At 37.8% G+C, this 27,764-nt stretch overlaps 1 protein-coding gene across 2 annotated transcripts; it reads left to right on the top strand.

Moving 5' to 3' along the window:
* The first annotated feature begins 7,206 nt into the window (after nt 1–7,206).
* Nucleotides 7,207–27,751, top strand: ift20 (intraflagellar transport 20 homolog (Chlamydomonas)). Of its 2 annotated transcripts, none has more exons than XM_039757099.1 (6): nt 7,207–7,223; nt 7,416–7,543; nt 12,116–12,267; nt 12,379–12,464; nt 20,364–20,467; nt 26,707–27,751. In XM_039757099.1, the coding sequence occupies exons 3-6, from the start codon at nt 12,141–12,143 to the stop codon at nt 26,786–26,788; spliced, it is 399 nt and encodes a 132-aa protein (XP_039613033.1). In that variant the 5' UTR covers nt 7,207–7,223; nt 7,416–7,543; nt 12,116–12,140; the 3' UTR covers nt 26,789–27,751. The 2 variants fall into 2 exon arrangements, with proteins under 2 accessions (XP_039613033.1, XP_039613032.1); XM_039757098.1 differs by having other exon boundaries at nt 7,213–7,274.
* The last annotated feature ends 13 nt before the right edge of the window (nt 27,752–27,764 follow it).

Here is a 27,764-nt window from a genome sequence, read left to right on the forward strand (position 1 = left end):
GCCATTTAAACCTTTGTGGGTTATTAATAGAATTTTATATTCAATCCTGTAAGACACAGGGAGCCAGTGAAGGCGGAGCAGGATGGGTGTGATGTGCTCACTGTTGCTGGTTCGAGTAAGGACTCTTGTGGTAGAGTTTTGAATAAACTGTGCTGTGATATGAAATTAGAAGGGGCACCTGCCAGCAGAGATTTACAATAATGTATGCGGGATATGATAAAAGCGTGGACAAGTTTCTCAGCATTAGAAAATGAGAGGAATGAGTGAACATGGGATATGTTACTGAGGTGAAAGTAAGAAAGTTTCTTAATGTGTTTTATGTGGGTGGAATAAGAGAGGGAGAAATCAAAAATGACACCGAGATTCCTTGCATCAGAAAAAGGTCTAATGAGATTGCTATCAAGTGACTGAAAAGGAGCTCATTTTCTTAAGTAGCGCTTTAGTGCCAATTTGCAGGAGTTCAGTTTTTGTTGCAATTTAATTTTTTAAAGAGTTCTGCTCCATCCAGGCAAGTTGTGAGCTGAGAAAACTCTGATGAAGTTGCACTTTTGACATTGAAATAGAGTTGAGTGTCATCTGCATAAAAATGATAACCCAGTCCATAGCTACGAATAATACGGCCAAGGGGAAGCATATAAATACAGAAGAGAAGAGGGCCGAGGACAGAGCCCTGAGGAGCTCCTAGTGTGACTGGTGCTGAGCTGGATCTGCTGTTGCCAAGACTAACAAACTCTTGCCTATCAGTCAGATAGGACTTAAACCACTGGAGGGCAGTGCCAGAGATACCCAGCATGTTCTCCATTCTGGACAGTAGAATGTCATGTCTGACAGTGTCAAATGCTGCACTGAGGTCTAACAGAATTAATATGCTGTAAACAGTTTATGTTTGGATTTTAAGCAACATTGTTCATAGATTCAAATGGTCACATTGTTATATATAGGCTTAAAAAATTAAGGTGTAAAATATAATTTAAAACACTTTGATGTTGTCTTTAATTTGGACAGGATGTAGCTAATTTATTAAGAAGTCACTTCCTAAATATATATAAATCATGAGACATGAATTCAGATTTTCCATCCATTAAAATTGTTAAAAAAATCATTATAGTTTATAAATAATATTTAAATGTGCTGACTGGATAAACAATGGATTATGATCATTATCATATGTTTCTTTTTTTGCTTTATACACTAAATTAGCAGTATCCTGGTGACTGATAAAAGAAGGCAGCTTTTTATCTTCAGTGATATTTACTTTCAGGCTACTCTTCCTCTAAAGCAGAGATTTCAACATTGGCAGCTTGCCTCACCACAAACACCATAAACTATCCATGTTGTGGATAAGAGGGGTTAAAAGGATTTACTGAGAGAGACTTCTCAGAATACATAACATCAATTACTCTCTTTACAAAATATTGACAACTTGCTAAAGAGGCACCAGCAAAGCAAAACCTATTACACAATTAAGGACAAGAGGACAAATTAATGCTGCAGATCGTTACAGAAATGAAGAAATTACAAGGAATGAAACAGCCCTCATCACAATTAAAAAGAAGTTAAATAATTATAAGACAAATCCTGACAGCTAAAGTTCAAAACAAGATCCCAAAGCAATGTCTTACCAGAATTAGAAAAAATGATAGAAAAACTCAATCACAAAAAGAAAGATAGTCCTAGCCTAATCTTGATAATACTTCTACACCGGGTAAAATTCCAAAACTAAACTAAATCCTTCTTCAAAACTAAAATTTCACAATAAAAAAACACTGTAAAAATTACCTTTCAAAGAACTGCCCAAACTTGAAGACTGACACGTACAAAGATTAAACAAAGAAGAAGACAATGCTGTAGCCAAAAGATGAGGCCAGAAGGACCCTTAAACACAATAGTCTCAGGTGACAGCCATAACAGTTGCACATCTGAGTAAATGGGGCCCACTCCTCAGGCTCAGTTAAAAGCAAGAGGGGAAAACAAATACAAAAAAATAGCAAGGCAACTAATAAGAAGTCAAGCAAAATGACACCTTTTATTGGCTAACTGAATAGATTACAACATGCAAGCTTTCAAGGCCTAAAGAAGGGGCCTTAGCTGCATTGAAAGCTTGCATAATGTGATCTGTTCAGTTAGCCAATAAAAGGTGTCATTATGCTTGATTTCTCATTGCACCCATAATAGCTAACACAGCATAACACCCTACTAGAAGGGAACTAATAGAAAACTATGAACAAAACTAAAACCAATAACTGATGGAGATTATAATTTAGTAAAAAAAAGGAAAAAAATAAAACATTTAATGAAAATTAAGCAAGGGCCAGAGCCCCAGTGAAACAGTGACAAACCAATTAACACAGTGGCCAAGTTAGTACAACTTGTTAAGGCCTCATATTTTGTGGGAGGCAGTACCATCTTGATCTCAAAGATAAAAGAGGCCCTACATTCTGCACTTCCATTGAAACAGAAATGAAAAGTGTCACAGTCCTGCTGCTGCAATACCAAGAAGTTAACATTTCATTATAACTAGTGTTGTATTTAATGATAAATCAAACAGCTGTTGTTCTTCTGTTGTGCTCAATGTGCCTTTGGTGATTTATTTTTTATATTAATCCTATACCAAAATTAATGATGAAGAACTTGATTATCACTTGTGACAGTGAGGCTCTGATCCACCTCTTGAACCCTCAGGTATCACGCTGGACTCTAGGTGAAGATATCACTAGTCTTCTTTTATCGACTTTTACATGCACCATGCACCCTCCTCTGCACACTATTCATACCTCAAATAAACTATTAAACACAATCACAATTATCACTCCTCCTCGCCCAGACACTTTGTCCCCCTCTACCTCCCAGCTCAGCTCAGCGTCTGGGTTTTCTCTGTGTCCTTTTATATCCCCTGACCCGGAGGTGTTCCTGCCCAACAGTCCACAAGTCCTTATTCCTTCCAGGTCAGGGTAAACAATCCATATTTTCCCCCCGGAAGCACGCCGTCTCTTCCTGTCCTGGGATTGTGACGCACTTCCGGGGTATAGGGCACATACGAGTCCACGGGCCCCCCTACAGTGACCCCCAGCGGCCCCCACAGTATCCAGCAGGGCCTCGCGTAAAGACTACAAAGTCCATAAGGCCCTACTGGAATTCAGGGCCCGTCCACGCCGTCAGGAGAGCTCCTCCTGGCGGCCTGGGGGTGAGGACCGGAACTTGAAGCCGGCCATCCACGACACACTATTGAAAAATGTTGAATTTAATGCATGTTTAGAATGGAAAATAAAAATGAAAGATTCACATAAAAAGTAAGACTTGTTTAAGGGACCAAGTAGGATGCAGGAAAAATATTTTTAAAATGTATGTATTCCCATAGTGCAGTAAGCTGGTCTGAAATTAGACCAAAATATTTTTTTCACATTTGAGAGGTCTGCTGGCCAAACCCTGACGCATTTTCTTGTTTGTTTGTAACCCTTTGAAAAGCCCTGTGTAGGTATCTAAACATGGAAAATACCAGTATGCAAAATTTGAACCTGCATTATTGATCCACCTAACCTGCATGTCTTTGGACTGTGGGAGGAAACTTATGCAGACATGGCGAGAACAAGCAAACTTCCCTCAGGGAACACCCTAGACACAAATCCCAGTCCATCGTAGGGTGAATCTATGTCCACAAACACACACACTTGGGCACATTCAGCCACATCAGTTATCCTAACCTGCATATTGTTGGACCGTGGGAGGAAACCAGAGAACTCGGAGGTAACTCACGGAGATAAGGAGAGTATGTAACTTCACCAAGAGCACCAGGGATGTGAACCCCATTTTCATTATTGCGAGGCAGCAGTGCTGAGTCTGTGCCACTGTTCCACCCTGTACTGTAAATATGCTTATTTGGTGTTTACATTTTGTGAAATAGTGATGAAAATAATAATTTACATAACTTTTTTAATTATCTACAGGCCTGTTTTGTTTGACAATAGAAACATATGAAATTAAACAAAACTGAATATAAACACCAAGCATTTCAATAAATATTATTGTAAAATAGTGTAAGTTGGTATTTTGTTCTTTTTAGCTGGGTGATCTTCAGTCAAAGTAGCTTGCAATCATCATGTTTCTTTTGGTTTTTTTATTGGGTAATATATGTTTTTGCTACATTGACAATGAACTGGCTTCCTTGTCCAGTGTTGATTCTTTCCTTTGCTGGATGATGCAATGATAGCCCAGCCACCCAACAATTATGTGAAAGAAATAGTACTTTCAGAAACTTAATGGATAGATTGATCTATGCATAATTAATTAACTATTTTACTTTTTAATATTTGTTAGATTCTTATAAAATAATCAGTGAAGTAATTTGTAGTCACAGTTTGCAAAGACCACGTGTTTGGTGACCTCTATACACATAATTTCCCTTATTAAACAAATTCATCTATTGGTCTTATATTGAAGAGGACGAGTAACAGTGAAAGTTGATGCTTTTAATCTAATGTTCATCACTTTATTTCTGATTTTAACTGACAGTGATATTATGTATATATAGGTGTAAACTATCCATTGTGGAGGACTGCCGGCTTTGTGCTCCCGCCCTCACCCCCAGGCCGCCAGGAGGAGCTCTCCCGACAGCAGGATCGTGCCCCAAGTTCCAGCAGGGCCTCATGGACTATGTAGTGTTTATACACAGCCCTGCTGGATACCTTGGGGGCCACTGGGAGTCGCTGTAGGGGGGCTTGTGTGCACTTGTGTGCCCTGTAACCCGGGAGTACGTCACAGTCATGTGACAGGAAGGAACGACGTGCTCCCGGGTTGAAGAAAAGGACTGTTTACCCTGACCCGGAAGGAATAAGGGACTGTGGTCTGATTGGACAGGAACACCTCCGGGTCAGGGGCTATAAAAGGACGATGGGCCAGTCCAGACACTGAGCTGAGCTGGGAGGTAGGAGAGCGAAGTGTCTGGGTGAGGAGGAGAGAAAATTGTAGTATTGTGTTGGTTTACTTTATGAATAGTGTGGAGGGTGCTTTGTGCACGTTATTCTTAAATAATAAAAAGTCTTGGACTTGTATCCGGTATTTGGCACACACCCACACACCAGGGACAATTTAGAATCACCAATGCACCTAACCTGCATGTCTTTGGACTGTTGGAGGAAACCCACGCAGACACGGAGAGAACATACAAACTCCACGCAGGGAAGACCCGAGAAGTGAACCCGGGTCTCCTAACTGCAAGGCAGCAGCGCTACCCACTGCACCACCGTGCTGCCCATGTAAAACTATAATAATTAAAAATACAGTTTACTAACTTTCTTTCATTTGGATTCAATCCAATTAAATATTAGTTTTATATAGGCAATAGTCAATTTATTAAGGTGTCTGTTTCCAGATATACTGTATATAAATTATTAGACATCAAATTTTCTGTCACATAAAATAGCTTTAAAAATGAATGTGCTTTTTGTAACAATGCTATTTCTTCATTTTATTTTATGATATTCTTACTTCACCTGGCAGTGTTAGCAATATAGCTTTATACATCCTTGTGGTAACCATTTCATGTATCTTCCATGGATACAGCATGAATGTAGCAACAGGTAAATGTAGTAACATAACCCAATAGAACAGGAATTGCGAAGAGTGCATAGAATGTGTGGTGTCAACTACTTGCCAAGTGCATAAACAATCCCTCCATCCATTTTCAAAACCACTTAACCTGAGCAGGGCTCGTGGAATAGATGGAGCCTATCCCAGCAAGCAACGGGACAAAATAGGAACAATCCCTTGGCAGGGTTACAGGCCCATTGCAGGATGAACACACACTGCAGCCAGTTTAGGAATGCTGGTCCATCTAACCTGCATGTCTTTGGACTGTGGAAGGAAACCCACATGGACATGGAGAGAACAGGCAGATCATCCACATTAATGACACTGATGGCTGCCATTTGGTAAAGTATCTCCTAAATGAAATCACACCTCATTTGAAAATGTGGCTTATCTTTCACTGTCATTAAGTCAATGTATTTTTTATTTTTTGTAGGATCTGGGTTATTTACTTTCTTATGCAATGCATTCAGTGGTGTTTTCAAAAGGTGTTTATTTGAAGTGAAACGTGTACTGTAAAAAAATTTTAACTAAGAAATTTAAAGAAACTTTGCAATAATAATAATAATAGGCACTGCACTATAAACAATGACTAACTAGTAGCCAATTAATATTTGCTTAATGGTAGTAGGGACGTGATTCCATCCATCCATTTCCCAACCCGCTGAATCCGAACACAGGGTCACGGTGGTCTGCTGGAGCCAATCCCAGCCAACACAGGGCACAAGGCAGGAACCAATCCTGGGCAGGGTGCCAACCCACCGCAGGACACACACATACACACCCACGCACGAAGCATACACTTAGGGCCAATTTCATCCATCCATCCATCTTCTAACCCGCTGAATCCGAATACAGGGTCACGGGGGTCTGCCGGAGCCAATCCCAGCCAGCATAGGGCACAAGGCAGGAACCAATCCTGGGCAGGGTGCCAACCCACCGCAGGACACACACAAACACTAGGGCCAATTTAGAATCGCCAATCCACCTAACCTGCATGTCTTTGGACTGTGGGAGGAAACCGGAGTGCCCGGAGGAAACACACGCACACACGGGGAGAACATGCAAACTCCTCGCAGGGAGGACGGGACGTGATTGAAATGATTAAATAAAGGTAATTTTATTTAATCTTTAAGTTGTTTTTCATTTTTTAACTAATTAATATATCTGAATTCCTTTCCATTTTTAATGCATTTGCTAAATTAATACAATGTAGTAAAACAAAGGTTACAGTAGATAAAAGTGTTAAGAAAAAATACATACTCATATATATAAGAATATAAATATATTCTGGAAATAATTATAATAATAATAAAATTAAAAATTACCACATCGCTCAATGAAGAGATTAAAGGTAAAAAAAAAAACCCGTCTGTTTTATGAAATGAAGGAAACTTTATCTCCCAGGATGCCTTGCATTTGGATTTTACCAACGACCATACGTCAAAATTGAAATTTGTGTATTTTATCTTTGGAAACGTTAATTGAGAATGAAATAAATACAGTTACTTTTAATTATACAAAACGTGCCTGATTTTTTTCTAAATATAAATACTGAAAAACGGAATATTTTGTCCAGTTACCGTGTCACCCCCGCATCAATGACTTGAAGCAGTCGGATCTCATTACAATTGTTTTGGGTGAGCTGTATTTTCATTATGTTCAGAGATGAAGATCTGTATTGAAAACAAGTAATGACAATTATATTTACATAATTTTTTCATGTATATTATAATTTTAACGTAGTCATTAACAGAATAATCTGTGTTTTTCTATTATTTTCATAAATGTTTACAATTTCTTCCCCCTTCTTGTTTCAATGGACATGTCAGATAGACGCTGCGGAAGTGCCATGTTGGTAAGCGGAATACAGTTGGAGCGTCGCCTTAGTAGCCGGGGAAACAAGGAGGAGTTTGAAACCGATATCTAGTAGTGTCTCGAAGTTAACGGTTAAAGTCAGGTAAATTTATCTTTTTCTTGCTCCGATTGTTTTTTACTGAGCCGTTTTATTTGTTTCAGTGTAATTCTTGCCCAAAGAGAGAAGGACCTACTTAAGTTACTGGCTTGGATGTAACATCTGGCCACGTCTCCGGCAGTGCTCAGTCTTATTTAGGACTGCACAGTTTCCAAAGATTTGCTTTGATCTTGTAGATTGTGTTTTTAATGCGACACCAAAGTAGATATTGTGTATAGTCGCGCTTGTATCTAACTGTCCATAATCTCTTGTCCCCAACTTTTCATATTGTGCCTACTGCATAGGTAGTCACACTTGTTGTTGACACGTGCATACACGGTTACAATATTTTTAGTTAATATCTTGTCTTGTGCTAGTTGTGACTTTGAAAAATTAACTTGACTTTTTGAAAATATTTCAATTGTAGTAGTTGTTAACCCTTTTCCTACCGGAATTCTCATTTGGCAACTCTCTTTAAACTTTTTTTTAGAATGGGGGCGGGTCAGATTTGGCGATGAGCGATGTTGTTCATCTTAGCTTTAAAAGAATAATTTTCGTATTTAGTATAACGCATTCGTACCTCGACTCTTCTGGGATAACTTGTCAACCTCCAAGTTAAGACCACTGCTGTAACATGTACATTTAAAGTTGTATCTTTTGTAATCCTGATTGTCTTTCTTTTTTACACATGTTCAAGGTGTGTGTTGTGCGATCTTCCAGAAGTGAATTATTCTTCATTATTTTGAGTCAATTCATTTCGTCGACAAGTATAATACCTGGAAAGGACAGACTAGGGCACCTCAATACCGTAATGATTTCAAAGTTCCTCCGGCTTGAATTCGGTTTGACTCTCTGGGTGGAATTTTTCTCCAACTGTTCCGCGTGACGTGGTTGTTGGATGAACTGGCACCCATTCCAGTCCAGGTTTGATTCCTGTCTTGGGCACACTGCAGCTGGAGTGGGGCTGGAAATGTGTTAAGGGGGATTGAAAATGTCATCTTAAATCAAAATAACTGCAGTGCAGACTTAAACCCAACTAGGATATTCTTCTTTTGAAACTTTAGTCATTTGCAAATGTTCATGCATTTGCTTAAACAAATTAGCCATCCAAATCGTCTGGGCTCTTTAACTGTGACACTTTTAATTGCAAATTATGCGTTTCCAAGAAGTGTTTACGGGATGTCATTGAATTCAAGTTTACATAGCTGAGAGTGGCAATCCTCGGGCACTGCTGGGTTTTACTCCAAAAACGGTTTCCAGTTTTCTTCTTACGTCCTCAAAGTCCGCTAATCGTTCATGATTAATTATGTCGCCATGTCTTAAGTTCGATCCTGCTTTGCAAATGATGCTGACAGGACTGGCTTTAGACTCCCATTCATGATGTAAAAATAAGTGGGTTCACAAAATGGTGCACAGATGATGCAGTAATGTGTAGCATCAATTGTACATTCCTAATTGACTGGCACCCCAAGGACTACAGTGGTATAAAATTGTCAGATAATACCAGACTTTTAAAATTGTTACAACACAACATTTTTTATATTTATATGGTATATATTATGTCTTACAAAAAGATAGACAATATCCTATTATTATATTTATCCTTATCTTTCCCAGCAATGCTGAAAGTGATTGCTGTTGTCTAGGTTCAAATGAACACCCTAAAGTAATATTTAAAACAACAGAATCCAGAATAGTGTTATTACCATTAAATACTTGTCTATTCTGTATGACTGCTTTTTAACTTCTGTCAGTTATGATGTCACATTCAGGATTAAAAATAACATGACCTGCCAATGCAATGAAAAATCTATGTTTTTTACTATAATAAAAATCTGGTTAAAGGACAACAAATAATTAATTTAAGTAGAAGTTTGGGTCCACATTTTACCATACACAAGAAAGAGAAATTACACATTCAATTAAGAAATATTTGTCATTTTAGTCACAGTGGTATTGTAAGCTGTGTATAGTTAAATATCATAGAGCCTAAAAACGTTGCAAATGCAAGTAGTGAAAGGGTTTATTTTTGATATTTTATATTTATGCCAAGTTTCAGCTGACAGTTTTTATTACTTTTTAAAAAAGTTAGGTGTTAAGGAAGGCTGAATAAAAATTAACACAAAAGAACGACTACAAAAAATGTATCAAGTACTTCATGCATAGCCATATAATAAGTAAATCTTAGTCAATTTGAGGATTGAGATGTAATTAACTTATTTGGCATAATTATATTTATCATGGTGTATGCATGTATTTATACACTTGGTAGGGGTCTGACAGCAAGGCTTTAAAAGTTGGCAATGAACTTTAAATAAACTGCTGACATTTTTTAAGAAGTTAAGCATTTGAGAGGTGCTGAAGATATATTAGCACCTTTTAACTGCACTCAATACAGTCCATAATGTAAGATGGTAAAAGTGATGTGCTTCCTAGTGTAATATAATAAGCATATAAATATGTGAGTGCAGGATAAAGAAAACAAAGTTGATTCTGTCTTGTACACAGCAAAAACATGACATGTACTAATGGGCTGTTCATCTTTTGTTTTGTAAACTCTACACATTAACTGACAGTTTCTAAATTATACAGTGGTGTGAAAAACTATTTGCCCCCTTCCTGATTTCTTATTCTTTTGCATGTTTGTCACACAAAATGTTTCTGATCATCAAACACATTTAACCATTAGTCAAATATAACACAATTAAACACAAAAATGCATTTTTTAAATGATGGTTTTTATTATTTAGAGAGAAAAAAAATCCAAACCTACATGGCCCTGTGTGAAAAGTAATTGCCCCTTGTTAAAAATAACCTAACTGTGGTGTATCACACCTGAGTTCAATTTCCGTAGCCACCCCCAGGCCTGATTACTGCCACACCTGTTTTAATCAAGACATCACTTAAATGGGAGCTGCCTGACACAGAGAAGTAGACCAAAAGCACCTCAAACGCTAGACATCATGCCAAGATCCAAAGAAATTCAAGAACAAATGAGAACAGAAGTAATTGAGATCTATCAGTCTGGTAAAGGTTATAAAGCCATTTCTAAAGCTTTGGGACTCCAGCGAACCACAGTGAGAGCCATTATCCACAAATGGCAAAAACATGGAACAGTGGTGAACCTTCCCAGGAGTGGCCAGCCGACCAAAATTACCCCAAGAGCACAGAGACAACTCATCCGAGAAGTCACAAAAGACCCCAGGACAACGTCTAAAGAACTGCAGGCCTCACTTGCCTCAATTAAGGTCAGTGTTCACGACTCCACCATAAGAAAGAGACTGGGCAAAACGGCCTGCATGGCAGATTTCCAAGACGCAAACCACTGTTAAGCAAAAAGAACATTAGGGCTCGTCTCAATTTTGCTAAGAAATATCTCAATGATTGCCAAGACTTTTGGGAAAATACCTTGTGGACTGATGAGACAAAAGTTGAACTTTTTGGAAGGCAAATGTCCCGTTACATCTGGCGTAAAAGGAACACAGCATTTCAGAAAAGAACATCATACCAACAGTAAAATATGGTGGTGGTAGTGTGATGGTCTGGGGTTGTTTTGCTGCTTCAGGACCTGGAAGGCTTGCTGTGATAGATGGAACCATGAATTCTACTGTCTACCAAAAAATCCGGCCATCTGTTCGTCAACTCAAGCTGAAGCGATCTTGGGTGCTGCAACAGGACAATGACCCAAAACACACCAGCAAATCCACCTCTGAATGGCTGAAGAAAAACAAAATGAAGACTTTGGAGTGGCCTAGTCAGAGTCCTGACCTGAATCCAATTGAGATGCTATGGCATGACCTTAAAAAGGCGGTTCATGCTAGAAAACCCTCAAATAAAGCTGAATTACAACAATTCTGCAAAGATGAGTGGGCCAAAATTCCTCCAGAGCGCTGTAAAAGACTCATTGCAAGTTATCGCAAACGCTTGATTGCAGTTATTGCTGCTAAGGGTGGCCCAACCAGTTATTAGGTTCAGGGGGCAATTATTTTTTCACACAGGGCCATGTAGGTTTGGATTTTTTCTCCCTAAATAATAAAAACCATCATTTAAAAACTGCATTTTGTGTTTACTTGTATTATATTTGACTAATGGTTAAATGTGTTTGATGATCAGAAACATTTTGTGTGACAAACATGCAAAAGAATAAAAAATCAGGAAGGGGGCAAATAGTTTTTCACACCACTGTATATATAGCTGATAAGCATATACTGTTTTTATCAATACCTACACTTCTAGCGAATATACCTGTAGTTATGAAACATGACCTAAATAGAAACATGAACTGAATTTCTCCTGATAGGTCCAAGTAAGAGGTGAACACTGAAATACATGAGTTTACTGATCACAATATTTACTCTGCACGGAACACCAAATGAAGCAGGGTGAATTGCAGGCCTGCTCCACTTTGACACTGCTGCCTGCCTCCTTGCTGCTTGCTGAAGCCATTGTTGTTATCAAGGCCTGGGTTAACAACCCCCTGTTCTGTCGAGTGCATGGGTTCATGGTTACAATCTGTGTAGAAGTTTTTATGTTCTACCGATGTCTCTTTAGTTTATTGTAATTTTTGTGCTGCTGCAGGTTTTAAGGTTAAGCTTTGCAAGCTATGGCCAAAGACCCCTTAGCCGATGCAGGGCTTCATTTTGATGAACTGAACAAGTTGCGTGTTCTAGACCCTGAAGTTGCACAGAAAACAACAGAGCTTAAAGAAGAATGCAAAGAATTTGTAGACAGTAAGTCACTGCCAACTGCACTTTTTAATGTGATCTACTTTTATTAGTGAAATATTATTGTATACTTCAGTTAATATATTGGTTTTTTTTGTTTTTGTTTTTTTTTTTTAGAAATTGGTCAGTTTCAAAAAATTGTTGGAGGCCTAATTGAACTTGTCGATGAACTGGCTAAAGAAGCAGAGACAGAAAAAATGAAGGTAAGACTTTATAGCAGTCATTCATATGCCTGAGAGCAAAACTTGAAACCATCTGTTAAAGTGATCTCAGATACACAAATGTTAGCTTATAGCAACCAATGTGTAAATTCTTCTTTAACTCAAAGTTTTGGGAATGCGTTTGAGAAAATTGAATGCACAGTGACAGAAAATGCCTTCTTAGGGATGTGCTGAGCCTTGGTTTATTTCTTACTTGTGTTTAAGTTCTCCATTACATTGCATTCTGTTCACAATGACTGCTAAACTGGTATACCTTCCAAAAGACCTTATGGATCACGCTCTGTTGTGTTCTTGAGTATTAAAAGCAACATTTATATCTTGCAGAAAGTAATTGCTTAAGTCTTACATTTGCTTTTTGAAGTCTTTTGAATTTTAAAATCAGTTTTCTTCTTTATGTGGAATGTTTTAAATATAAGTACATTTTTTATTCTGGTTTCACCTGTGCACATCATTTAGGCACATTGTTGACAGTTGCAGTCTGTCTTAATGTCTCGCATTTTCTCTGTCAATGATAATTTGTGCATGGAGTGTGAAGTTCATTCATTGCCAATGAGTCATCTATTTAAAAAAAAAAGTTCATTGATTTATTCCTAATTCAGCTTATTGATTTTATTATCACCTAGTAACAAAAGAAATAGGTCAGAGTTGTGCAGCTCCCATTATGATAGCAGCCTGCCCAGTAAAAACTGCTTTTAAAATAGAAAACAGTTAACTTTCTGCCAACAAATTGCTCAGCAGAAGTGTGTCAAGAAACACTACTGGGCTCCTTTATACCAACAGCAATATGTCAGCTTAATTCCTCACTGGGACCAAGACTGGGATTGCCAAGTCAGAATTTCCTTTTTTTTTTTCTTGCTTTACAGTCATTCGGGTGTGTGTTTAGTCTAAAGTATGTGTGTAACTTACTTACTTATCTACCTATTTATGTATTTATTTATTTAAAGAACTTCTATTAAAAGGCAAGTTTTCCCTTGGGAACAAATAAAAGTTCTGTCTATTGATCTATCTACAGTGATGCTTGAGTGTTAGTGAAATCTTCAGAATTTCTGCATAAATAATGATTTAAAACATCATCAGATTTTCACAGAAGTCCTAAAAGTAGATTTCGAGAACCCGGCTAAACAAATCAGACAAAAATATCTTACTTGGTCATTTATTTATTTATGGTTCACATGGTTTTGCCACTCACAGATGTGTAATACTGGGTGATCTTTCTCAATAAATAAATGACCAAGTATAATATTTTTGTCTCATTCGTTTAGCTGGGTTCTCTGTGTCTACTTTTAGAACTTATGTGAAAAACTGATGACGTTTTAAGTCATATTTATGCAGGAATATAGGAGATTCTGAAGGGTTCACTAACTTTCCAGCACCACTGTACTTATCTATCAGTTGATTGCACACCCAACCACATATTAGGTTATGTTAATTATATTCTTACCCATTTTCAACAGCTTTGCATTTATAATCCAGACAGTGTTTACCATGTCATCATAATATCTATTAAAACAAAAAAAAACAAGACTTAATTATTTTGTTTTGGAAAAGTGTTTTAAAAAAAATGTAAAGCTATTAGACTCCTTGTTTGATCCTTCTTTCTTTCATTTTTTGTAGCAAAAATGGTTGTTGTAGTTTGTAGTCATTTTCAGTGTATAGCTCTATATCAAGTCTTTTATTTGCTTTTCCTGAGACTTAGTTGAGGTAGGTAGTGTGTGTAATACCCCATGGTAATCCAGGAGGTCCTGTTACTGCTCCAGTGTTGGCTTGAACACTGACATTTTACTTTGAAATAATAATAACAATGGCTTACAAAATGTACATGATAATGTATTTAAAAGCAGCATGTACTCCTGTAGTGTCTTATTAAATTAGATTATTTGTACTGTAACTAGTCATCCCCCGCGGCCTCGCCCACGTATTAGTGAAACAGGACAGTGAGGAGGGCCCCGCCCAGCTTTCTACTCCTGACGTCTCTCCTTCCCCTTCCCTCGGCCCACAGTCTCTGTCTCAGATTAGCGCAAATATATCGCTCCTGCAAGCGAACTATGATTCTTAGTGCAATGAGAGAAGTCGCAAAATCAACCGGAATGTTCAAGCAAATTACAGAAAAAAAAAGGATTTAAAATCCGTGAAGTAGTTCTCTCGTGAAAAGTGGACAGACATACAAATGGGTCTAAAAAACTATTAAGAAATTTCGAACTTTGGCCATGAAATTTTTAAAACCGTTTCTTAGCGAGCACCTATGGGCCAAGGGTAACCTACATTCCAAATTTCAAGTCCCGAGTCTTCATGGTTCGGGAGATTTCGGGATGAGTGAGTCTTTCGTGATTAGTTTTTGACTTTAATATACATAGATTGTATATTCAGTAATGAATTAAAAAAAAACAATAAAGCAAAAAGTGTATGCAAATAGATTAAGGATTGCTATGCTGCTTGTAGAGAGGCCTTTTTTCCCCCTTCATTTTAGCATTCATATTTGTTCTCCAATTTCCAATGCCATGCACAATTGCAAGTGTACAGTTATACATACATTTTTAATGAAGCTAGTACTACATTTCTTTGCAGAAGTGTTTTTCCCCCCATTTTTGTAATTTTGCAGATTTCCAGCACATTAAAATATCTTTAGTAAGTAAACACACTGCACTGACCTTAATGAAAAGTGGAAACATGTTAGGCAGGTTCAACATACTGACGGAACAATACAAATTGTTTATGATGAGTTAGCTAAAGCATAATGGATGTGTCAAGCAGCCCTCATTGTAAAGTACTGCCCAGCATCCCCTATATGCAGGTAATGGGGCTGCTTTAAATTAAAAAAAAAATAAAACCTCTTTTCCAGGATATGTGGCATTTAAGGTTTCATGGCTACACTTTTTCCCATGTTTATGGGGCTTTATTCCTGGTATTCTGGTTCATCTCTCACACAGGTTAAGTTAATTAGCAGCTATGATCCAACTTAAATATGTGCTAGAGAGAGAGAGGGAGTGTGTGTGTGTGTGTGTGTGTGTGTGTGTGTGTGCACCGTACAATGGGCTAGCCTCATGTTCAGAATTGCTCCCTGTCCCGTGGCTAGTACTGTACAGATCTGCTCCAATCACCTGTAACTCTAAAATTGGGTTAAATAATTTTGAAAAACTGATCCACTAATAGTTACTTGCTTCAGTGGAGACAATATCTCTCTATTATAATAAAAAAAAACTTGGGTCGAGATGTCATTTTTTCGGAGACACTTTAACGTATCACGAGACAAGGGAGTGAGACAAAAGGACAGCTGCTCAACAGGCTTCTAAATGATCGACGCACAGCGTCGGCACAAGAAGCAGCAGCAAGCCAAATAATCAAGCATAGAGGAGGTAAAAAAATGTATTTGTTTCCCATTGTATCACCGTTTAAGAGGGGGTTTTGGGGAGCGAACGCATCTCCTTAGTGTGCATTCAGCCCCCCTCTTCACAACGCGAGAGGTAGAGACGCGAAGTAGCTGGCACGTAGCGCGCCCAGGGGTGAAGGGGGAATAACTCATTCACTACAGCTTTATTACTGGCAAATATCAAGAAATAAAAAATGAATAAAATGAAAGTAACAATTTATTTAAATTGTATATCCGGTTAACCAAACCCGGGGGTGGGCAAACAAAGTGAGCAGGGGGCAGAGCCCCCTAGTACTAATAAACAAACTGCAAGTAAAGATTTTATTAAACACTACACCCATATTACATAATCAATACTGAAGGACCGCTGAATATATTACATTTCATTTAATTCTTTATGTAGTCCATTCTTTTCCTATTGGTGTTAAATAAATTTTGTAAAGGATAATTTAAGTAGCAGTAGCTGACTCTACTATTTGCTGAGTGTAAGCATTACATATTTCCATTGCTAAACGGCAAATAAAATAACTAAGTTAAAATGTTAGATATTGTTGGCCAGATATTCTCTTATTCTTTTCTCTGGAATAATTGTGGCAGCCTGTTTTCATCCTAGCCACTTAAACTTTCATTGAATCTCTAATTAAAATCCTTACCGGATGCTCAGTAGAAAGCATGCAGTCAGACTGCTGAATAATTCTTTTATGTCTATAATTTGCTATTCTCTTTTTTCAGTTCTTTTAAGATTTTCTTTAAAAGCTTGTGGGTGGGTGCAGTTGAGCATAGTGCCAATATAGGTTGGGAGCTTATTTTGTGTACAATTTTCACAATTTAAATGTGTGTCTGTTATTATTCAAAATACAGTATATGTTTTTATTTTCTATTTTGATATTTAATTTTAATTAATTTTTATAAAATTTGAAGATTTTTTGGGGGGGCTGTGACACTGTGATAAACGGCCGGCAACTCAATCTGGCCGGGATGTCCCTGAACTAACAGGATACTGCCTCCCCTAGAATGCTAGGTGGCAGCTCCCCTGGACGGTAGCCGTACCCCAGATTCCCTCGTGGCATCCTGGGACAAAGAGTCCGTTTCCTCAGCCCTGTTGGGTGCCGTGGGTGCCCCCAGGGGAAGCTCATAAAGGACCTAAGGACCACTACTTTTCGTAGAACCGGAATTACTTCGGAGTCAGGAGGATGGAAGCCCACAGTACTTCCGGGCTGTTTAAAAACTGATGATGTTTCATTTGACCCGGAAGAAGAGGAGGAGCACTTCTGGGTCAAGGAATATATAAAGTATTGGTCGAGACTCAGCAGATGAGCCAGAGTTGGGAGGGTGTGTGATGGAGCTGCTGGGAGAGGAGGATTGTATTATTGTGATTATTGATTATTGGATTATTGTTAATTGTGGCGACTGTGGTGCTTTGTGCACTTTATTGGAGAAAGTAATTAAAAATTCTAGTTGGCGCTTTTAAACGTGTGTCCTGAACATCTGTTTGTTGGGTTTCACTGGGCAACATGCGCCCTCTAGCATCCACAGTGTATAAGAACAGTATAGTGAGCTGGAAACTAAGGCTGAAATTCAGTGTTTTTACTGCATTTCAACTACTCCATGGAGTTCAAGGTGTACAAGAGTCACAGCCTATATTGCTTGCAGTTAATTCAGGATAAAACCATTTCTGGAAAGATTAAAGTCTTAGTAATGAAATGAATGATAAATAAATTAAAGTATATAGCAGATTTGCAAATTTGCTAAAGTAATTCTGGTGATACCACAGTGAGTAGCACTGATGCCATATAGCTGTATAGCCCCGTGTTTGTATGCTGGCTTGGGATTTGCGCACATTCTTCTCGTGTTTGGGTGGGTTTCCTTCTCTCATCCCAAGTCATGCTGAGAGAATTAGTGACTCTGATTTGGCCTGTTATGAGTGCACATGTGTGAGTGTACCCTGTGATGGACTGGCACCCTAGACAGTGCAGTTTGTACATTGAACACACTAATGTTATGATCTGTGAGGTCCCTGCACTAAACTCGATTAACTGGCTTTAAAATTCTTGGTACTGTATATATAATATACTGTAGGTGGCTCTGGGTGACATGGTGGATTAGTAGTTCATGCTGCTGCCTCACAGCTGTGTGACCCTCAGTTTGATGGGCTTCTTCACTGTGCTGTGTGGAGTTTGCGTTCTCTGTGTTTAAAAACTAAAATGCTTTGGTTGCACGCACTACTGGTTAAATGTTTTAGAACACCTTCATTTTTTCAGGTTTTATGGAAATGCATGCAGTTAATATGTTAATGTCTCATGAAATGAAGGGGCAGAATAAATAAGCAATGGCAAATAAAAAATAACTCAAGGAATTATCAAGTGTACAAAATTCTATACACAAAGTAGCCACCTTCTGCTGATATAACAGCCAAAATGTGGCAAATGTTTTGACTCAGAATGCCAATCAGTCTCTGCGAGTCAGCAACTCTACCCCCAGCAAAAAAAACCCAGACCGTCACACTTCCACCTCCATGTTTGACAGTTGGTGTCACATACTGAGGAACCTTTCTTTCATTAAATCGACGACATACAAACACCCTGTGGGATGAACTGAAGATCTCAAATTTTGATTTATTGGCCCATAAGACTTTCTTCCAGTTTGCAGTAGTCCACAGCCGTTATTTCAAGGCCCTATTTTGTCCTTTAAGGAATGAGTTTCTTACTGCCACTCGCCCTGTCAAACCTGCAGCACAAAGTCTCCTCTTCACAGTAGAAACTGAGACTTTGTGTTTTGACCACTGTTAAGCCGTGCTTGAAGCTGTTGTGCAGTGAGGTGTTATCACACAAGCTGGTGACCCTCAGAAGCTTTTCTTCTGATTGGGTTGTGACTTTCGGTCTGCCAGATCTTTTCCTATCACAGTTTCTTCCAGTTACTAATTGGCTTTGGAATGTGTAGGACACCATACTCACTGACACTTTGATTTATTTATTTTTTTGCAATTTCTCTAAATGAAAGCCCTACACTTCTAAGGATAACAATGCTGTGTCTAATTTCTTTAGTTAATTGCTGTTTTCTTGCCATTATCACTGAAATTTCTACAGAGTAATATTGTCTAAGTAGTTCTTCAGAGGGTGTAGTAACAGTCTGTTCCAACTCTCCTTTAAGGCAGACAGAGAGGTTGCAAGTAATCAACAAAAGTTGGGACACCTGTACAAATTGCTTGCTTCAACTTGCAAGGCTTAATTTACTTTAAGTACTGCAGAGTATCTGTAGGTTGTAACCTATTAGTTGTTCTTTGATGAAGGCCCATTTGTAATATTCTGAAATTTCTTTTTTTTTCCAGTTTTTGCTAACCTAAACTTTAAATATAAAGTTTTTTTGGTCAAAACTTCAGCTGATTAAATTTGAAGAAAAATCAAGGTGTTCTAAATCTTTTGACCAGTAGTGTATATGTAAAAACCACTTACCATATATACTCACTTATATGTCAGGTCTTGAAACCCGACAAATCGATCATAAAATCAGACCCCGACTTGTACACCCATTCAAAAATGCGATACTTAATTTTTTTGCCACCTAAAATCTCGCAACAGTTTCTCAGACACATCGAATTTTGTTGCAGCAGCACCGTTACCGATTTCTTTTGCCACTTCAACAACTTTTAATTTAAAACCAACTTCATATTTTCTTCTGATTGAACGCTCCATCATAGATAAGGGATGCTCTTACGATAAAGGTGCATGAGAGTGTGAGATACAAAAAACGCAAATCAGTGCAAACGTTGCTTTGGAATAGTTCGGGTATTACTGTGTGCACATGTAGGCACAATAGAGAGAGAGAGGGGTTAGGAGCAGACGCTGATACAGCGTATTGCCACACCCACATAAGAAAAAAAAGGCTGCTTGCTCCATGGTTACTCTCTCAGGTGGGCGTTAGCATATCATAATCCCTTGTACCAATAGCGTCAGTTTTCCACATTCATCTTGTACGACCAACATTATAAAATACCAGAAATTATACTGTAAAATCAAGTCACGGCTTGTCCATGAGAGAACTTAAACGCGAGTATATACGGTACCTAATACTTGGAAACAAATTTTGTATTAATTACAACAGCAGATCTGTTTTTGAATTGCTCTCAGTCCTCCTAGCACATCAATTGGCCATTTATTTTTTCAAGATCTTATTAAAGATGTAAAGAACTGACATGATAGGTATTGATTTCTGCTTCTACATCAACAAAACAATTTTCAGCAAGCGTGCAGACTTTAAATATCCACTGTGTATGGTTGTCTGGTTATGACATTCAGAGTATGAGTAGAGAAGGAAGCCACCACATTATAGGCAGGGGTTGACCTTTGATCAAGAAATCATTCAGATGTAAGATAACAGAAATGACTTCCCCAGAAAGTGTTTAAGAAAAAGTACAAGAATAATGAAAACATATAAATGTAGGTATTTTTATCAATGTGCAAAGATTATCTGTAAAGTGTGTGTGACTGATTCCTGTCTTTTTTTTATTTCAATAGGCCATTGGTGCCAGAAATTTATTGAAATCTGTTGCCAAACAGAGGGAATCACAACAGCAGCAGCTGCAGGCACTCATTGCTGAAAAGAAAATGCAGCTGGAGAGGTTTGTGTCTTTAATTATAGACTTACAAAAATGATATGTGGTGTTTTGTCATGAAAAACTTCAGAGCATAGATGCAAGTTGTTACCAATTTTAGATTTCCCATTTTTATCTTGAAATTCACTGCACTCAGGCATTGGCAGTTTTTTGACTGCTGAAAGTCAGCTCTCCAGAAAGTGACGTTATGCTTGCGCTACATTCATTCAGCAAGTCCTTTTCACTGCCCAGTTGTACAATAAACACATAACTGTTTAAAGAAGCTGAAGATATGTGCCTTTAAGTGTTGAAAAGTTTCAGTTCTCGATAAAGGTCTCAATTATAAAGGCGTTTTTTAAGGTAAATTGTCATACTTTGTGAAATACAACCTGGTCTAAAATGATCTGATGACATCTCAAAAGACACAGGGACTGAGGCTGTAGAGATAATACCTGAATATTACTACCAACAGTTGTATAAGACGCTCATCCATATTAAGTCTCAACTGACCAACACTGTAAAAAGATTTCTGTTGTAACGTCAGCAGTCAAAGTGCCCTAGCAATGGAGCTTTTTTTTCTGTGGTGGCACATATTTTATAACCAAAAACATCCTAAGGCACACCACTATTTTACTAACCACAAACGTTACATTGCGTACATTTGCTTAGCTGTCCAAAGGGGTGGGACTACCAGAGAAAACTGTAAAAAAGCAGCTCCGACATCAGCATTCACAGACCACTTTGGTTGCATCGCCCATCTCCTTTGTCGTTTGCAAGTCCATCTCTGCCTCAGAGGCAATTCATATGCCCACTATCCACTGGTCCTGTGAGACTCACTGGTGACCACACACCCAGGTAGACGGACTCCAGCAGCCGGGAGACACATCTGACGTGCTCTAACATTGCGATCGCAGAGCTGTTTTTATGCTAGCTTCTCCAGGTAGACTTGTCCTCCATGGACAGGTCTCGACCACCCAAGGATCTTGTCTCTTTTTGGTTCAGACCCAAGTGCGCTACACTATTATTTCCATGGCACATCTGGGTAGCTTTCATGGCACACTGATTGAAAAACACTGGTCTAGAGGGTCTTTGTCAATATTTGTTACACTCTGATTTCCACCTTGTCCTAGTAAATTAACCCTACTTTTACAGTTTTAAATGTGTCTATTAGCAGGAGAGGGGGAATCTCTTTTCCACACTTCTGTAATCTAACAGATATCACTGAGCATATACTCATATACACTTAAGGCCACTTAATTAGGAGTAGCTCTCGTTTGTACCAGTTATGACCCATGTATGTCTACAGAACAGTTTAAATTTCAGAGACATAGATTAAACAAGGTGCTGGAAGCATTGCTTAGATCAGTGGTCTCAAACTCGTGTCCTGGAGGGCCACAGTGGCTGCAGGTTTTCATTCTAACCCCATTCTTAACTGTTGACCAGTTTTTGCTGCTATAATTAACTAATTTTCCTTTTATTTTAATTGGCTTGTTTTTTAAGATTTGTTCCCCTGATGATTCCTCTAAATTGCTTCATTTCTTTCCTTAAAAGGCACCCAAACAGAAATGAAATGTGACATGAGTGAGCCAACAGAAGACCAACTGAGTCAGGGACTCAAACTCCAACCAGTTGCTTAATTAGGCTCTGATTCTTGTCATTAATTAAACCCGTTCTTTAATTCGATGTCTTGTTGCTGCTCTCATTATGCAATAGTTCAGGCGCCAAGTCCAGTCCTGAAGGACCACCGTGGCTGCAGGTTTTCATTCTAACCCTTTTTTTTAACGAGTGCCATGTTTGTGCTAATTAACTTCTTGTGAGTTAATTTAAATTGAATTGCTTTTTTAAGATTTGTTACCCTGAACGTCTTCATCATTCCTCTGAATTGTTTCATTTCTTTCCTTAAATGGCACCAAACAGAAATGAAATATGAAGTGAGGGAGCAAACGGAAGACCAACTAAGTCAGGGCCTCAAACTCCAACCAATTTCACTCTAACCAGCTGCTTAATGGGGCACCAATTCTTGTTGTTAATAAAACCCGTTCTTTAGTTTTGTGGCTTGTTGTTGCTCTTATAGTGCTTTAGCAGACATTTCCAAAATTGTTGATTTTCTCTTTTCTAAGGGCACTGTTAAAGTGTTTTGTGGACCTGAGCAGATCAGCATTCCTGAGACCTTTACCTTTCTTTATTTTCAGATACTGTATGATGGACACAGTTTGCTGGTCATGTTTTGGCTCATTTTGTATCTAATTATTGTTTGGCTGCTGATTAAGGAAAAAAAACAATTAAGGGGTCAGAGTCTTCAAGAGAAAATCAATTAAAATGAATTCAAAAGAAGTTAATTAGCAGCAAAAACAGGTCACTAATTAAGAAAAGGGTTAGAATGGGAACCTGCAGCGACTGTGGCCCTCTAAGACCGGAGTTCGAGACTACTGGTTTAGATTTTGTTCCAAGCAGACTCAACAACACACAATTCGTGCAAGTTCTTTGGCTACACATTCATTGTATAATCCTCTCATTCCACCTCATATTATAGATTTCTTATTAGACTGAGAAATAGGTACTGTACAGTCCAATGGATTAAACTGAAGTGCCAAAGGTGTCTGTGGCAATGTGGTGTAGTGTAGTGGGTAAGACTTTGAAGTTCAGACTCTGAGGTTGTGGGTTCAAATCCCACTACTGACACTGTGTGCCCATGAGCAAGTCACTTGAACAGCCTGTGCTCCAACTGGAAAGTCAAAACAAATGTAACCTTAAATGTTGTCTCGTTGGATAAAGGCGTCAGCCAAATAAGTAAATGTCTGTGAAACCAGCTTGAAATGATCCATGCTTGGTGACATGGTACATAATCTTTCCAGAAATGTCCATTAAAAAAACAGACTGTGGCCATAAAGCTGGGGTGTCGAACTCCAGTCCTGGAGGGCTGCAGGTTTTCATTCTAACCATCTTCATTACTGACCAGTTTTTGATGCTAATTAACTTCTTTAGCCTTAGCTTTATTTAGCTTGACTCAGGCCCCTTAGTTGTTTTTCTTTAATTAGCAGACAGTAATGAGAGATAAAACAAGCAGGACATGACCAGCTCACCTGTACTCATCGAACAAAATCTGAAAATAAAGAAGAAGGTCTCAGTAAGGTTGATCCCTCAGGTTACCAAAACATTTTAGGATTTCTTAGAAAAAAAACAGAATATCAACAGTTTTGGAAATGTCTGCTGTGGCAAAAAGAGAGCAGCGACAAGCCATGGAATTGAATAACGGGTTTAATTAACAGCAAGAATCAGCTTCTCATTAAGGAACTGGTTGGAATTTGAAGCCCCGATTTAGCTGGTCATCTGTTGGCTCGTTTCATGTCTCATTTCTGTTTGGCTGTCATTTAATGAAGAAAAGAATCAATTCAGAAGACTTAATCCTTAAAAACAGGGCTATTAAAATAGAGGGAAAAGGAGTTAATTAGCAGTGAAAACTGGACACTGATTAGGAAATGAGTTGGAATGAAAACCTGCAGCTACTGCGGCCCTCCAGGCCCAGAGTTTGACACCCGTGCCATAAAGGGATGGATGTGTTCAGCAACAAAGCTTAGATAATCTGTGGCATTTAAATAATGCTGTCTGTGTTAAGGCACCTAATTGGTGTCAAAAAAGCATTTCTGAAACCATTAAACTTCCACCACCAGACGGAATGGATGAAATAACACAAGTTGGATCCTTAGATTTGTGCTGTTTGACACCACCTTTTGCAGATTGCAGGAGAAATTGAGATTTGTCAGACCAAGTAACATTTTTCCAATCTTTATTCCTCCTGTATTGCTGATCCACTCCAAAGTTCAATATGTTGTGCATTCAGAGATGCCCTCCTGCACATCACTCTTGGAAACACCTGAATATTTATGGAGTTTCTGTTAGATAGAATGAGTCTGGCAATCCACTGTGACCACTCCAATTAACATGGTACTTTTGCCCACAGAACTGCCATGCTCTCTGGATATTTTTTTACATTATTGCCCCATTCTCTAAGTGTAGGGAAGTTTATGAAAAATCTCCAGGGGGCAGCTGTTTCTCAGATGCTGGACCCACCATTTTTGGCAGCAGCAATCATATTACAGTCAAAGTCACTTAGATAACGAGGCTTGCCAATTCTGTTGTTTGGTCAAACAATAATTACAATTTTTGATCATGCCCACATGCTATATACAGTAAAGTTTTATTCTATTTCACACTCGCAGTGCAATTATGGTCTTTAAAATATGTGAACAACAAGTCTCATTACAGAAATGTAAAATCTCACTATTTTTCCTTCTTAAATTTAGTAAACCCTGCCCCTCAATCCTATCCACCCCAGGACCAGTGTGTAGAATGAGCGTGTTACTCGTTCAGTGTTAAAACATTTTGTGTGGTGTTTGAACAAGAAATTAGCACTGCACTTTTGAAAATGCCTCCTCAACATTTGAAACTTAGCCATTAGTTGCAAAGTTCATATTCTGTGCAATATTTATTTGTGTATTTAAGGGGTTTATACAAATAAAATCATTCATCGTATATAAATCTGCAACAACTAACCCATCATTCATGTGCATTGTATGAAGAACACTTTGTGCAGGGTACAGTATGCATTAATTGTATATAATGTGGTGCCAAAATAAAATAATTATATTTAAGACTGTATTAAGGTTAGCTAGACTTGTATGGTCGTATTATTTAAAATTCATGCTACTACCGGCACACAGTACTGTGCCAGACATACAAGTAGTGATCACCCAGAGAATTTCTATAGCTTAAGTGTTTAAAACGAAGATAAAATGTCAATTTTTCACTCCCTATGACTGGGGAACTACCTGCTAAGCTTATCATAAACTGTTTCAGAGACTTGTCCAGAGAAATTTCTTCAGGTGTGGTTGATGCTTGCTTTTCTGCATTAACATAAGTAGATTTTATAGGCTATATTTCTTTTTTTTTATCCTAGTCTAATTTTAATTGTGATTATTGTCCTGAAAGCTTTAATCAATAAACCTTATTATATACATATATCATTCATTCTTGGTGGAAGTAAATGTTCATAATAATTAATCTATTGACTAAATAAGCTTTTATGATTTTCCTATAAATGCATCCAAAGCTCAAATGTAGGGTGTAAGACAATAATATGCTTATGTTATTAGCTGAATAATTCAGTCTGAATTTGACATTAACAGGTACATTTTAAAACAGAAGCATAGCACCTGCTGACTCAATAACGAATATCAATGGGGAATTTTAATTCGTAAAAACGGTAGTGGACGGCAAATATTGGATGCAAAAATAAAAAGAACTGGGCAGAATTTCTTTTCAATAAAGACCTAATTTAAGATATCTGCACATGCATTTAGTAGAATTATGTACTAATAAGTAACGTGAAACCTAAGAATTGCATCAAGATCGTCTTATGTGTAAGATTCATGATAAAAAGGTTAATAACACAATGATTTGGATGTTTAATCTTTTACTCCACACACACCACCTTTTTTAAACCTTGTGAAAAAATCTAATTTCTAACTAGATGTGTTCATTAAAATCCGGTATCTATGCAATACATTATGACATGTTGGTTATTATGCAGTTTTTGAGGGATTTTGTATTGTTTTAAAGCGATGGTATTCTCTATGAAATTTGCTATAGATACTGATTGGTTTATCTCTCTACTATATAATAAAACACTAACCAGTCCCTCAAAGCAAATCTGATTGGTCAGTTTGGCTTTGATGATGTGATTGAAAGGGGAAGCATCGGAGGCATGATGAGAGAGTCCGCTTCAAAGATGGGAAGAATATAACTGGGCATGAGGCAAGAAATTAGCTAGTCGGTGACGCAGGGTTTACGGAAACGCAATCGAGAGAACGATTGCTGGTTAACAGAGGGAAGGAGCTGAATGTAGATGAGAGCAAAAGACAACAAATATTTTCAAATTATTCTATAACCTGTCTCTGACAGGTAGCATGGCCAGTTGAATTAAAAAATTCTCAGTAATCTAATGATTTAAGTCCCTGGTTACTACTTAAATTTAAAACACAAGTAGATTTAGATTTTATGGGAAATGAATAAGTAAGAAAACACCTGAGTAAAATGCAATGCACTTTTCTTAGATTTGTTCAATTTTCCTCCATCTTGCTGTACATTTTGAAGATACATTTAATACTGTGTGCAATACATATTTTCTTAAATTTGTCTTATTTTTATAATACTCTACATACTCTGAAAGGTGCCTTGAATCTGTTTTGTCATACCCCATTTTCCAGGTATCGAATAGAATATGAAGCCCTTTCCAAGGTTGAAGCAGAACAAAATGAATTCATTGACCAGTTTATCCTGCAGAAATGAGGTTCCTTTTGAGTTGTTCATCGTTTTTGGTTCAATGAAGATGCTGACCCAGCATTCCTCACTTAAGACCTGTGGATACTGATATTAAAACATTGAAAACGCCTTTGTTGTGATAAAAACGACCACATCAAAATGGACAAAAACGACTGGAGAAAAAATGAAAACCATGACATTCCAGTGGAATATTTTTTGAAATCTTTCCTCAAAAGGAGAACAAATATTTTGGGGGCATTAAAGCATGCCAGGAGCATAGCCACTTAAAAATGAAACATTTCATATATTTATATTATTGTATTATTTATACTTCACCACCTTAAAAAAAGAGAGCTCTCTTTTCTAGTTTATATATACTGATGAAATTACTAATATTAGAATGGTAGTAACAATAAGAATAAGCAACATATTTTAAAAGCATTTTGTTCTCTTGGTCAAAGAATTTGCACAAATGTTTCCTTTTTACACAGTTTAAGGAAGCGGCAGACCAAAGTAAATGTTATTATGTTCAGATGTGAACTCGTGGTTAATTCATAATGTTTAAGGTACAATGAAATCAAGTACTGTACATCTGTTTTCTATTTAACCTTTTCCTGGATGTTATTCTGCTTCCGAGTGGCAATATGGTTATCTAGTAGATATCAGATTATTACTATACTGTATAATTATGTAATATACCTTATTCTTATTTGTTTTAAAGTCTCCATTCACTGTGTGCAGAGCCAGTTCAATCGTTCTGCCAGTATTTTCCTGATTGTACAGAATATTCAACAAAAGATGTTGTACAATGGCTAACTAACTGCTGATAACTGGCAGTACGACAGACAACCCATCTACTTACAGTTCGCCTGTGCCTACTACGAAAGTGTGTAAGGCACGAGTATTTTATAAGGAATTATTTTAACAAATAGCAGCATTCTAGAGTATTCTGCAATTTTTTTAAAAGTTTTTTACATTATTCCAGCATTAAATGTTATTTTTA

Source organism: Polypterus senegalus, chromosome 6 (assembly GCF_016835505.1).
Source record: "Polypterus senegalus isolate Bchr_013 chromosome 6, ASM1683550v1, whole genome shotgun sequence".
In the NCBI taxonomy this organism is placed as follows: domain Eukaryota; kingdom Metazoa; phylum Chordata; class Cladistia; order Polypteriformes; family Polypteridae; genus Polypterus; species Polypterus senegalus.